This window comes from Neolamprologus multifasciatus, chromosome 15 (assembly GCF_963576455.1).
Source record: "Neolamprologus multifasciatus chromosome 15, fNeoMul1.2, whole genome shotgun sequence".
NCBI classification, from domain to species: Eukaryota; Metazoa; Chordata; class Actinopteri; order Cichliformes; family Cichlidae; genus Neolamprologus; species Neolamprologus multifasciatus.
The window spans coordinates 11,330,730-11,345,153 of NC_140453.1; the positions used below are offsets into that span (position 1 = coordinate 11,330,730).

At 39.8% G+C, this 14,424-nt stretch overlaps 1 protein-coding gene across 2 annotated transcripts in view; it reads right to left on the reverse strand.

Annotated features, from left to right (window-relative positions):
• mettl24 (methyltransferase like 24) overlaps window positions 1-13,978 on the reverse strand; it is a 51,543-nt gene extending 37,565 nt beyond the window's left edge. The window contains exon 1 of one of the 2 annotated variants that reach the window (XM_085132849.1): window positions 12,925-13,978. In XM_085132849.1, the coding sequence (XP_084988975.1) occupies window positions 12,925-13,266 (342 nt within the window). In that variant the 5' untranslated portion in view covers window positions 13,267-13,978. The remainder of the gene's footprint in view (window positions 1-12,924) is intronic. The other variant, XM_085132848.1, reaches the window with a different exon arrangement.
• Window positions 13,979-14,424: the final 446 nt, after the last annotated feature.

Here is a 14,424-nt window from a genome sequence, read left to right on the forward strand (position 1 = left end):
GGTCTGACACTCTTGTGTCCTTCACATGTGCAGTTTCCTAATTTTTTTTTAAGTACACACTGCACATAATGCTGAGATATTAAAGATTTTTTTGGCTAATAATGCTTTGGGAATCAGTTTGTTGGAGCAAAAATAATATATTTGTCAAAATGTGTTATCCTTGGCATTTTTCATGGATTTGACTAAAGATATAGGAACAAATTTTGTTTCTGCAACAGGAATTCTCTTTTTAAGCAATAATGTTTTTTCTTTGTCAAGTTGTCTGTTATGTCTAGACACAACACTTTTTGTGCTTGAATGGTTTATATATGTAAAATGGCTTAAGGAGCAAACGAAATTCCTCGAAAATGGTCAGGTACAAGGACTGGACTGAAAATGGGTGAAAAAGCAGCCAATGACCAAAGACAGCCTGTGAGACCTCCAGAAAGCCTGGAGAACTATTGCTCAGGGAGACCACTTAACCTCTTACTCCTTGACAGCACTGTAAAAATGTGATTATACTTCAACAAGAGATTCACTGGTGTCTAAAAAGATGAATTCTCTTGCATAGAACACGGGCTCAAGACTTTTGCACATGTCTGTAATTTTAACGATAATCCTTTTTGTGATATTCATGTATAATTGTTTTTTTCCTTTGTGTTTCCCATTCTCATTCTCATTTCACATGTGTTTGTCATTAACACAACTTTTATAGAGTGAAAGACTTTAAGGCAGAAACTTCCTTTCCAAACAGAGATAGCACTGTTTTAAATGAGTCTCAAAGCAGCTGCATTCTCTTTAAATCCTTGTTCTTGAGGTTCATTGGCCTTCTCTGCTGCTGAGTGGTGTCTGCTGCCATATTAGCATGTTGCTACTGAAATTTCTGCTTCATTAACAAGCCCGAGGTTTTTTGCTGACACTCTAAGCTGCTAGCTTGAAAGCTGAATTCACAACCTGTGTGTGCATGCATTCATAGATGGGCATTGAAGGTGAGCAGCAAAGATGGGAGTGAGGGTGTCCAGTTTCAGAGGTCAATGCACTTATTCATGATGGTTTGGATGGAGGCTGAGAACTTTCTGGAATGTTCCAGACAAGTCTGAAGGGAGTATTGTGCGATCAGGACATTGGACTCGAGATCCTGACACTGAACGCCCTCTGTCCTCCAGTGGGTGTCTTTGTGTGATGGCAGCTAGCGCACAAAGCAGACTCACTGTAACATAAAGTGCACTGAGTGATTTGTGACTTTCCTCCAGCAACATGTGGTTTGAGGTTGGGTTTGTACAAAATAACACATTTAAAAGTTGAGAGTGAAAGCTCCCAGCTGTTATCTTAACAGTTTGACAAATCAAAAGAGTATTAATATAGCCTTGGCTGCACTAGGGCCATGTGCAATGTTCCCTCTAATTTTTCACGTGTCTGAGCGAACACACAAACTCCCTGAGCGATCCCTTGGACCACTGTGAGCGACATCAGACGTGTGCACTGTGGTCACGCTGGCATCGAATCCATCCTAGTTTCATGGTTTATTAAAATAATCAAATTACAGCATTTACATTTATGTTAGACTACTTTTAATTAACTGCTTTAGCCCACTTACAATGAAAATGTAAAAAACAAATCTAGTCATTGACCTGTGCAGTATGTTAACACTATTGGAAGTAAAAATAACTTGAGTCCTGTAACTCTCTGTCTGCAAAATACAGTATACAATGACTAGTGCTGGGCAATTAATTATATAGTTACTTTTTCAAAAAAGTAACTCAGTTTGGCAAACAACAAAGTTTTTTGCAGCTATTTTTTTTTAATGGAGCCAATGCAGTTTTAAATAAACATTTCAAACTATTTTTAGAACAATCAGCTGTTCTGCATCAAATCTGATGCCACAGAAATTATTTGTGCCGCTCCAAAAAATAATTTCTGTCCACTATGAGATAAAGGAGAACAACAGCCTGATACCCGCAGGCCTGACAACAGGAGATGTATCACTCCTGTAACACCTGTAACATTCAGCAGTCGCCTCATTGTTCTGACACACACAATAAAAGTATTGACTACACTACACACTAACTACACAAGATTTGTGCTAAACGTCACAAATCTCTCACATTTCAAAGCACCGCCGTCACTCCTAAAACTTCCCCCCGTTTCTTAACAACTAGATGCCACGTTGCCATATCATTTTTTGATTGGTCGACATGGTACTTTTTTGGACCAATTGGAAAGGGAAAGGGGGGTGGAGTTTGTTTTTGCTCACAGGCGGAGAGTGCTTTCGTGCCTTTTTTCTTATAAAACGCAGTTATTACAGTTTATTCCCGCAGTAAATATAAACAACGACAGTATTCAGGAAGAAAACCAAACATTGCTTTTTTAATTTCAACTCTGGTTTTACGTGGCCTATCAACACAATTTTAAAACTGGTATAAAGTCCACACTTTTCCCGTCAATTGTTCCGTCTGTCCTGCTCACATCTCCAATGGTTGTACACATTGTCATTAACGTGGCTTCACTCAACATCAGCCACGCCGCTTTGCTAGCTAAAACACCGGTGTTGGCACATAAGGACGCTGTCATAGCCTGTCAATGACGTTGATTAGCTGCGTATATACGAATGTAAATCGCATCATTGGCTGGACTATGGGATAAGGTGGCATCGTTCTAATCCCATATGGGAGCAGCCAGTCACTCACTGACTAACACTGCAAAACAGAATTGTTAAAGTATTAATTTTAATTTCAATTCAGGTTAGATTTTTTTTGTGCGCAACACAGATTTTCTGTGCGCAGAGACCGTGCCAGCAGTGCGCAATTGCGCACGCGCGCAGCTTAGAGGGAACATTGGCCATGTGCTCTCAGTTGTTTCTCATGGTTAAAAAAAGGTGCAGATAGCTTGCTCATGAAAGTAAAATAGTCATATTTCTATAAACTCTTAAGAAAATAGGTAATTGATTATCTGAAAGCTCTCTTTGTGCTCTCCCTGACATAACTTGGCACAACCACGTAGTAGCTTGTTTTCTTTTGGCTGGACTTTGATACTAATCTCATATTGAGAAAATAAAGCTACATGCCTGTCTAGAGCTGTTTGTTTTTCTAAGGGATGGTCTACGCATAATCTGTGCTGCAATGTCACTGCAGCAATATGATCCAAAAGTTGAGAAAATCAAAGGTTTTGTATGTCTAAACATATTTACACCCCTTTCTGTGATTTTTCTGCCTGCGGTTATTGCACAACCTCCTATGTAGCCTGCTTGTGAGGTGCTTGTGATCCTGCGGTAAAAGCGGATTATTCTGCTTGTGCTGTTCCCTAAGTAAGATCACTTAAATAAAGTCGGTTTTCCACTCAGTGTGGCAAATGCAAACCTAAAATGCCACAGCAGTGCGCTTGCAAGTTTCAATGAATTAACAACAAAACCTACATGCTTTCTTAAAAGTTTATAGTTTGCAGATGTATTTGCTTTGCATTTGACTTTATATTTGACTTTAGTTTAGTCAATTAGCCCCCCCCCCCCCAAAAAAAAAAGAAGAATAGGTTTCAAATTGTGAGTTTAGATTGGTGAAAAACACTAAACAAACAAAAAGATTTATGATTAAATCTTTGCTTTGTAAAGTGACTAAGTGAAGATAGTGTCTGCATAGCCTTTACTCAATACATTATTTATGCACAGTTCATCTGCAGAATTGCATTGCAATTGCATTATTTTTTTTTAAAAGTAATGCAGACTTTGATGGAGTACACTCTGATGTAATGCTATAGGGTTTAGGTATAGGGTAGTAAATATGCTAAAAACATACCAAGCCACTGGTATGGTTCTTTAAAGCTTCATAGACTGTGCATTAGTGATGTGTCGGTCGCGAACGAAATGGCTCTTAGAGCCGACTCTTTGAAGTGAACGATGCGAGCCGTGGTTCTTTTTTTCTTTCTCTCACCCTCTCTCTCTCCCACTTTTTTTTCCCCGCTTCACTCTGCACGCGAGCCTCGTGCTTTGCGCTGGGAAGAGGGGGGGAGGGCCGGTAGTTACACTCGCAGTAGCACAGGAACAGAGTCGCAGGGAAAGAGAGAGAAAGAGAGCCAGGGACAACAACGTCACATTAGAAAGGTATAGTAATCATCCACAACTATTTTCAGTTGCGGATGATAAAGGATTCAGAAAGTTTATTCACGCAGGCCTATATGACAGAGAATATGCATCTTCTTTTTGTTTTCATATTTTTTCATATTTATATTTAATTGTGTTGTGGTTTGCAGTGTTTAGTGTTGTTTCGCTTTAAATTTGTTTAAAAGGAAAAAGCTGAAAATTTAAATAGTTAAAAGTTGAAATGTAAATAGTTGGTTTTTGTATTATATGATTTATTTATTACATTACAGTGAATAAATAAAAGTATATTTACGGTGGCCCCTAGAGACAAAGCACGTACAAACCCCGAAACACGTAAAAACTCAGAAGCACGCACAAACCCCAAAACACGTACAAACACAACAGAATGCTCCAGGATGCTAGGGCACAGTGTTGAGCTTTTGTTACCTTGTGGCTACACAAGCCAGGAAGTACCAACAACTGGATTTGGTGTGTGGTAGTAACAGGTAAATAATTTTTTTTTTTAATTATTTGAATATATATGAGTGCTTGTGTATAAATACACAAACAATACACATATGCTTTTAATTGTGTAATTTAAGTGATCTAGGTAGCTCTGTTTTGGAAGTTCAGTTAACGCTAGAAATGCGTTTTGGAGTTTGTACGTGTCATGGCTGTGTGCAGGCAGGCAGGAAGGAAGGACCCAAAATGCAGGACTCACTGAGGCAAAGTTGAACTCAAAATAAACAGCTTTACTGCAGGTTGCAGACTGAACAAAAGACTAACTACACTGGGGGGAAAATAAACTAACAGGCAGGCATAACAGGTAACAGAACACACAGTGAAATCTGAGGGTGAGCAGACGTTAACGACGCAACACTGACACAGAGAAACACAGGGCTTAAATACACAGATGGCAGTAATCAAGGGATGAGAGACAGGAGGGGAACACACCTGGGAGAAATCACAGCTGACGAGACAGGGGAAACGTAAACTGAGTACACTCACAAAAGACACAGACCTTCACAATAAAACAGGAAACTCAGACACCGGGAACCAGACAAGACGCTGAACTGAACAGACAGATTCACAAACAGATGGGCCGACACCATGGACAGAGATACAGACGCAGACTCAGAGGCAGACCGAAGAGAACTCAAATAATAATCATAACAATAAACGAGAAAATGATAATAATAAACTTAAAGCGCTGGGTCACCGACCCAGGACCATGACAGTACGTGCTTTGTCTCAAGGGGCCACCACATATATTTATATATAAACATATATAAATAAAACCACGTTTTTTTTTTACATTAGTAATTCCTTTTGTGCATAATTTTATATTGCTGTTGATAATAAATTAATTAAAGCAACAAAACAACCTGGGGAGCCGGTTGGGAGCCGAAAGAGCCGGCTCTTTTTAGTGAGCCGAGCCGAAAGAGCCTGTTCTCTAAAAAGAGCCGGAAATCCCATCACTACTGTGCACACTGAGAAGTTTCTCAGGCACTTTTATCTATATTTATATTTATTTTTGGCAGGTGTGTCAGATGAGCTAAAGTTTATATTGACATTTCTGACAAGTGACTGAAGAGAAAAATAAAGCTCTCTTATTAAACATAAGAAAATGTACAGTGACTACTCAGCTCATGTGTTACAAATTTGTCATTATAAGATTATATACGTTTTCGTGGAGTTCATATAGAGATGTAAATATTTTATCTGCAACATGCAGTGTTGCTAATGGATATGGAATTTTTAGCTTAAGACCAGGCAGGTAATGACCAGCTTTCTTAGCACTTAGCACAGTTCTTGTGACTTCTTAGTTCTCTGAGCATCTCAGTTGGTGCTTAAGGGTGCCAGTGATCTGACTCGAGTCACACCTTTGGGATTATACAAGGTCAGCCTCTTTTCTTCTTTTCAGCAGTCTTTTCTCTTGCTCTCTCTGTCTGCGGAGGCAAATCTTTCAGTTTTCCGTGACATAAGGAAGGTCATCGGGTGTCTGCTTAAGAAAATCTACTGGGACCTGATACCGCCTGGCAGAGATTGAAGCAGGATTGCTTTTTCTGTTTTCACTTTATCCTAACTCTGAACTAATCAATGCTCAGAAGCTCAGTGTTCATTGATAATCAAGCTGTTACCCATTTGAACAAAAGTAATTTAAAATTGCCTTGCAATGAATGAATTTGTGTCTCAGCTAATTAAAAGGATAATTTGAATTAAACTGGAGACTGCTTTGGCTTGTTGGTTGTTTTTGAATATTATAATTATAGGTTTTGAGGCCATATAGAAGTGTTTATTCTATTCCTACAGACAACAAATAGAAGCATGTAGTTTGCATTTTTGATCATCTTTCACTTTAGTGGTTTGATTTACTCTCGTGAGAAAAAGACTGACACGATCACTGTTTTTGTCTCTCATAGTTGTAAATTGATTCATTTTGACTCAAGGCTACAGATAATGTGAATTAGATTTTGGAGCATTTGTCTTTAGACGTCATTTGAAGCTGGAGTTTGAGCAGTCCCATCACATAAAAAAATGTTAAAAAAAACCCCCCCAAAAACAAATGTAGTGGTTGAAAAAAAATAAAAATACCCCCCAAGAGCCAAAAACCTCTCAGAGTGTTAGGAGACCTCACTCTATACTCTATATTTACTTTTAAGGGAATCATAATGTATTTTGCATATATTCCTTTTGTTTTCTTTATAGTGCAGTAAAAATCAGGTAAGGGTAGCATGACCAATGCTTACTGTGATTCCACAAACATTATGTAGGTAGCAGGTAATGGATAATAACTGGACACGAGTAACTTGAGCTTAATATTATAATATAACATTTCTAACTAGGTAGACAGCTCGTTCTCTTTCTCTTGACAATGCTTTCTTTAAAGATATAACATATTTTGGGAACAACTTGAAAGAATGGCAAATAATGTGATATTTAGAATGCGTGTATGCCAGTATCGTTCCCTACATGTTGTCGACAAATATGACGTTTTCTACAAGACTGCAAGAAGCACAATAGCGACAACGACAACATCTGACTGCAGCCACAAGACGGCAGTAATGTAAAGGATGGATGCGCATATTAATTGTCAGGTGGCAAGCTTTATGACAGGACTGTCTGAGATGAAAGGAGAGAGGTCAATTTGCTTTGGTACATTTTAACTTATATCTGTCTTTAGATTTGACAAGGCAAATCTAAAATTGTCTAAAATGAAAAGAGAATCCATGGTTCATCTTTGCTTTTCGCTAGTGATTTACTGTACTTACAGCCTGTCTGTGGGCTTTGAGGTTCAGTGTGTTTGACATGTGATTGGCAGCTGACCTATCTACAAGTAATCTCTGAATGATGCTGCCACTGAATTCCTGAGTAAAAGCTTTACAGTTCGCACACTCTCAAAATACATTCACAGTGTGAAATAGGACACTGTGGATATGGAAGGGAGACTTGAGAAGATAGATATGAAGTGGTTTCTGGTACAAGTAGCAATTTATGAATAGTACTCCATTTCTATATGAATTTTGATGATGATGATGTTTTAATATTAAGTGATGGCAAGGTTGGTTTTAGATTTTAGAGTACATTACAGAGAGTAAGTGCAGTAGTAACAATCAGTAATGTCTTTTTTTTTTTTTAACAGGAAGCAGTCAGACTGAGTAGAAAGTGTCCTTAAATTAAAGAAAGTTGCTCCAAGCACAGATTTCTTCCTCTTGCTTCATAGCAAAATTGTGGACTGAAACAACATCACTGTATTAAGATTGATCAGTATGATGCATGCTGTTATCGCTGCTGAATTTAACTGCATTTAAGCAGTAAATGATTACAAGTCAATATTTGAGAGAGAAAGAATAGCAAAAAAGCAAAAAAACCCAAAGCAACATACTAAACACAACACCATCGCATTAATCTAGCTAAGTGTAAACAGCAGTAAATACTAAATATTGAATGTTGTTGTGCAGCACGCAGGACAGACAGCGCACAATGTGCTTTGAAGTAGCAGCCAAGAAAGGTGTAATTTAAGTCTACGAACAGTGAACACCCGTGTGCACACCTGTGTGGATCAGCGCGCTTGTATTCAAATGGTTTCCCCATGTAATGGTCTGCAAGAGGATGTAGAGAGCCATAGCCCTGTCCCCCAGGGCATGAAGCAGGCATAGAGGAGATCCAGGCCCCAGACATCCAGAGGCCCCAGAGTGCGAGAGCCCAAGGAGGACCACCGGAGGGGCATCCGTGCCACCCTCATGGGAAGGGCTGAGGATCCCCAGACGAGGGGTCACCCAGTAGCCACCGAGCAGAAGTTAGAGGGGGCTGCACCGGCGTGCCCGCCGGCTCCGCCGGCAGCCAGCTGTGCCAGAGTGAACCAAGCCGCAGGCCGGACCGAGCAACAGGCGCCAGGCCCCGCCAAGTAGCCTGTACATTTGTAAATGTACAGCAAAGACAGCACTGAAATACTGATCACTGGTAGTGCAGATGAGCTGTTAATACAAAAACCTATTAGCATCACAAACCATACTGTACACAAAATTGGACAGGGCACTAAACTACTTCTTAGTCATGCAAAGCTTTAACGATAACAAGATGTTTAGTCTTCACAACAGATGCAACAAAACTTTGATGCCCAACTCAGAAAAAGTTGATATCCAACCTGAGTGCTTCCTCTTGCCTTAACATCAGCATAAAAACTATGTGCCAGAAACTTCATCATGCATGTGCATTGTGTAATTATATTATATGGACCATACAGGGAAAATTGAGATTACATACAGAGTCCTAATACTGACAATTTGTTGCACCACTACAACTGCTACACATCAGGATATATTTTTACCACTTTTTTTTTGTTCCAAACCTTTTAACCTTATTATGGCTACATTATACAATGATGGTATTTGTTACTATTATCCAGTTATGGCAGTGGCAGCCCTTCCTCTCTAACCAATGGGAGGATAGTAGGTCAAAGCAGAATCAGCATAGAAAGAATAGTTGCTTAAATTAGCAGATATAATATGGTGACTTCTCGTGACTTTGCAAGTCGCCAGCATTTCAGCTTGGGAGATGGACCTGCGTTGGAGTGTGTAGGTTATATATTTTGTGCGTGCGTCACTGTGAGAAAAGGCCAACAGTCTGTTTATTGCTGTTAAAGTCAGGGGGCTGAGTCACCAGAGCTCTGCTGTGTTTGCTCTCTTCTGTCTTTCTTTCTTTAGCCCTTTTCAAACATTGGATACGTAACATTGCTGTCCCTGTAAATATGTTAAATGTGACAGAATTCTGCCATTCAGACACTGGTTTGCCCGTGTTTCCCCTTCCACCCCAGCCGCTGTTGTTTTGACCAGCACATTTTATATGTGTCTATAATTTACCAACTCACCCCTCTGCTCTTTTCCCAGTGGGGAAGAAAGCCTGCATGAGGTAAATGATTCAAGAAGACTCACGCGTGTGTGTGTGTGTTTTAATGTGGATGTCTGACAGCCAAGAGATTACATTTCCTTTAGATTGGTTATAAAAAAGACCCTGAGGCTCTCATTCACACTCATACCTGTACAGTTTATTAAGGGAGACAGAATGTGTCAGCAACCGTCTGTTATTCAAGGTGGTAAAGTGAGGTACAGTAGCAACCTCTCCTGTGCTTTACCCTCTTGAATGAGTTTTAAAATGAGATTTGCCTTTTCTAATGACCTCTCACTTCATCTTGCTCAGAAAATGCCTCAAAGCTGAAAATCGTTAATGTCTGACATTTTCAAAGTGTAGCAAAGATGACAGATCAGCAAGTGCTGTGTTTATAAAGCTGTGGTACTTAAGTTGCTGGTGTGCAGTAACAATGTCATCGACCAAGCAGCTAATGTGAAAGGGAAAATATTGTATATGGATTTGTACAGACAGCTATGCATTAGATCTGTGTATCATTAAGCCCTAATTACTAAACACAGGCTTTATTTGTGCATTTTTGATTAGTTGGATGACCACTACTTTATCCATCCATCTGGGAATCTATCCCAGGTATAACCTGATAACCTTTCAAACCTATCCTCTATTTACAAATTAACATCTTTTGGTAGGGGGATGAAGCCAGATTACTCAGAGAGGCACAGGGCACAGAAACTCTTAGAAATTTGACCGGTGGATTTGAACCCTGACTTTCTTGCTATGAGGAAACTGTGCAGCCACCTACTTTGTTCAGTGCTTGAATATTTTGTGATCTAACAACTTGCTTCTTTATCATATATGTGCAATGAGAAGACTTGGAGACCACAATTACTGTAAAAGGCTTAAAATTAGATAAGAGGGCCTTAAAGTGCGAACCAAAACTGCATATATAAATATCTGCACTCAAACATTATTTTCTCTTGCAAACACGAAGCAATAGTTTTAAGTAAAATGAAACTGAAATCTATAAAATCAAAGATTTATTTATTCAAATAACTACAAATTTGGGATAATTTGCTTGGTATAAATGGAATGCATACCAGTCATGTCAATTTCATTTGACCTGATGTTTTATGTTGCACTTCTGTAACAACACTGCATGGAAAATTTACATGTAATCAAATAACTTCAAGTCAGCCATCTGGTAATAAACGTTATGTGACATTTCTAAAAAGCTCCCGAGCAGCTATTGTACTTTGATGCTGGATTGTTTGGTCAAATTTTGTTTCCCTTCTCAAGAACAAACTTAGAAACTCGTGTTCAGCTGTTGCTTGTAGCATTTTCAGCAGATCTGTTACAGATTTTTAGAATCTGAACATAACAACTGATACTCTAGTCTATTTGTATGGGGTTTATTAATGCACCTCTGAATACTGCCTCATGTACATGTTATCAATCGTCTGGTCAGAGCTGTTTAGTTTCATGAGTCATCTGTAACATAGATGCAGTCACATGCCCCTTCTTTTATGTAATTCTTGAAGATCATCCAGCCATATGAAGAGGTATAAAAGTACGATTATCTTTACTAATTATCAATTACCTTCACAGCAGCTCACAAGGAGGTAAAAGTGAGAATGAAACCAGTTGTGTTCATGGTAGGTGTAACACTTTCCATAATAGTGGCATTAATACCATCCGTCTTCTTCTGCTTACCCAATTTAGCATCAGCTGGAGACTATCCCAAATGCCATAGGGTGAAAATTGCAAGTTTGTTGCATGCCTAACACAGAGAGAGAGACAACCATTTGCACTCACATCCACACCTATGGGCATTTCAGAATAACTAATTAACCTAACCCCACTAAGTGCGTGTTTTTGGAGTATGACAGGTAGCCAAAGTACCCACAGACAACATGCAAATGCCACACAGAAAGGCCCCAGCCTTTGTGCAGCCGTGCTGCCTTAACTGATACTCAGATCTTTTAAATGGCATAGAAAGGTGGACTGGGATAAGGGCTACATGCTCTCATTTTTACAGCACCGGGAAATGCTCAGAATATTTAACAAATCATTCAGTACATAAATTCCTAAATCAGTGAGCGCTTATAAAAGCACAATGCTTTACAAAGCCTCACCGGAAATTAGGTTTTAAAATGTAATTTTCCTCACGGCAGCCTGCAGCTTTTTTTTATTTTTATTTTATCTGAGTTGCATGAATATGTTCAGGGAGAAGAAAGCAGTATGCTAGTGAGACAGCAAGAGAGCGATGTTCAAGGAAAAGAGAGAACATAAGAGAAAGACAGGTTAGAGAAAGTGGAAGGTGGGTTTGAAGTTTTAAAGTGATTCAGACAGCAGAGATGAGGAAGCAAAACGGAGCATGAGAGGGACAAGGTAACATGACAGAGCAAAAGCGTTAACACACATCTTCGAGATGAGAGGGAAAGGAAAGAAAAGCACAGTCTAGGTAGAGAGGAAGTGGGAGAGCTAAATAGCAGAAGCGCATGACACAGAAAATTTTATCTGGGCACCTCCAGGGCATCTTAGGAGACAAATTTTATGTTAGAAATTAGGTGGAGTGAGCATATGGTGCTATGTAATATTGATGGTGCACAAGTGCCCATCTCAAGGCATGGGATGATAGCCCTGCAGTGATTTTCACGGCATTTAAAACTCTTGTGCTGAGGCTTCTTTGTCTCTAGTTTAGGTCATTAAAGATTTAAAGACAGAAAAGCGAAGAAGCATTTATTATCCCAATGTAACAGAATGAGAAACTAAAGTAGGGAGGAAAGAGCTCACCGTGTGTGTGTGTGTGTGTGTGTGTGTGTGTGTGTGTGTGTGTGTGTGTTGCTGGTGGGAGGGTTGACAGAAATTGGCAGTGAAAGGGGAACAAAAGGAAAAATGATGGATGGGAAGATCAAATGACAACATGAAGGCAACGGCGGAGAGCAGAAATGAATCAAAGAGAAATGCATGAAGAGACAGCAGAGGGGAGGGAAGTGGAGGGTTGTTAAGCTGCTGCACTAACACACCCTTCGTGGGTCACAGGGTCAAGCTGCTGGAGTTCATGCATGTGTGTGTTTGAGTGTGTGTAAAGTAATGTTTGCTCCAGAACACACAAATGAAGCGTTTCTTTGTTAGAGCTGACTGTCTTAGATTTGTGGCTGATGCACTAAGGGAGTGCTTGATTTGTCATTGTGTGTTAGGCCAACACTTGTTCACTTGTCTCAGAAAAATAAATGCAGTCCTGTACTGCCAGAAATCTGAGTGGCAAACCCTCTCTTCTCTCTTCTTTGACATCAAAGCATTTCAGAGGTACTCGCTGAACATGCATCAATTCTGCTGCCCGTTCTTCCATCATCACCCTTCTGGGATTTACCGAGCATTAACTCAGTAGTTCTTACTCAGTTTCTCTGTAAGAAACCTCTGATCTAGGAATCAGATAAACCTTACAAAAATCTTAAGCACAACAATTAAGAGCTAAGAAGTTGATGGTATATCAAACATACCTTTCTGTGTAGTTGCAGAGGCGGGCAGCATCGTGGTGAGGGGCCCTCTGTGTCTCCCTCAGTCTTCCTAACTAGACTGTCCTTCTTCACTTTGTGAACATAAGAAATTCTCCTTTTAATGCTTTTGCCCAGCTCCTCTGCTTCTTCTGCAGACACCTGTTTCATTTTACTCTGTTCACCCCATTTCTGATTAGATTTAGTTGGACGTCTCAAAGCCAAGGGTGCTGAGGCACCCTGCCAACCTCTCTCCAGGTAAAGATGAATGCACACACACACAGCAGTGAACAGGATGCCCAAACGCAGCAGCAGTCCCAGAGTGAGTCGCTCTCTGCCCATGTCCATCCACTGTTTTGTCCTCTCTGTCTCTCTGACTCACCCAAGTCCAGTGTCTCAACTCAGAGTGTCAGTTTGATTGCTTTTTCTATCCCATTTTGGAAGTTCTCTTCTCTTCTCTTCTCCTTTGTCTCAAGGCTAAAATCCACCTTTACACCAACAGCGGTAAGTTAATGAAATGCAAACATTTCCACCGTTGCTCATAAACCAGCACACACGCACACATATTTGTGCTTCCTGCAAGACTGTGAGACTGTGTAAGTGCTGAGGCTTTGGAAGCTGAGAGTGAAGTGCAGAATATGCCACCCTCTTTGAAAACTTTGGAAACTCCCTCCTCACACTTGTAAGTCTCTTTCTTTCTCTTTTTTTTTTAACCCAAACACACGCCCCTTTAATTTGCTTTCTTTTTCTTTCTGAGGTTCACACTCACACACACACAGACACACACACCACTCTGTTGTTCTTCCCCCTCCTTGGTGCAGCTTCATCCCGCCCAGCAGAATCTCATGTTACGGTGTAGCTCCAGTTATGGGCTGTGTCTCCAGCTCCATAACGGGTCCATGCAAGATTTCTTCTCAGCATCTGTTGGGCTCTCTCTGGACACAGCAGCGACATTCATACACGAATGAAAGTTTAAGGATTTGTGAAAAGTCATTAGAGGTGCTCCAATGCAAACATTTTGTTAGAGTGATACGTTTCTAAGAACTTTTTGTTTTTACTCATTTATTTGAAGTCATTACTCTTGAATTTTGTCTGTGTGCATATGTTAAAAAAAAATACTATATTAATTCCTATATTTTTCTCTGTTATTGTACAAAGTTAAGAAAATGTGTGGGTTTTTTCACATAAATTCCATACTTCTCTCGATTCCTGATTTAATGAGGGCATATTTGATATTTTGGACAAGAAGAGAACATTTATCTGGTGTTTTCAAGCTTCCTTTTTTGTCTTTTTTAGGGGTGGGAGAGGATTAGACCTTACAACAAAACTTGAGAATTAGAATTTGCTTGATGTGGCACTGCTAAATGTAAGAAGAGGCAGATAATAAGAGCTGATCTCCCACCTACTGTTTGGAATCAGTTACAGCCTTTTTGAGCCTACAAATAATTCTCTGCTGCCCCCCTTTTGAAGTACAAACAACACTCCTCTAAATACCAGCTTCGGCAC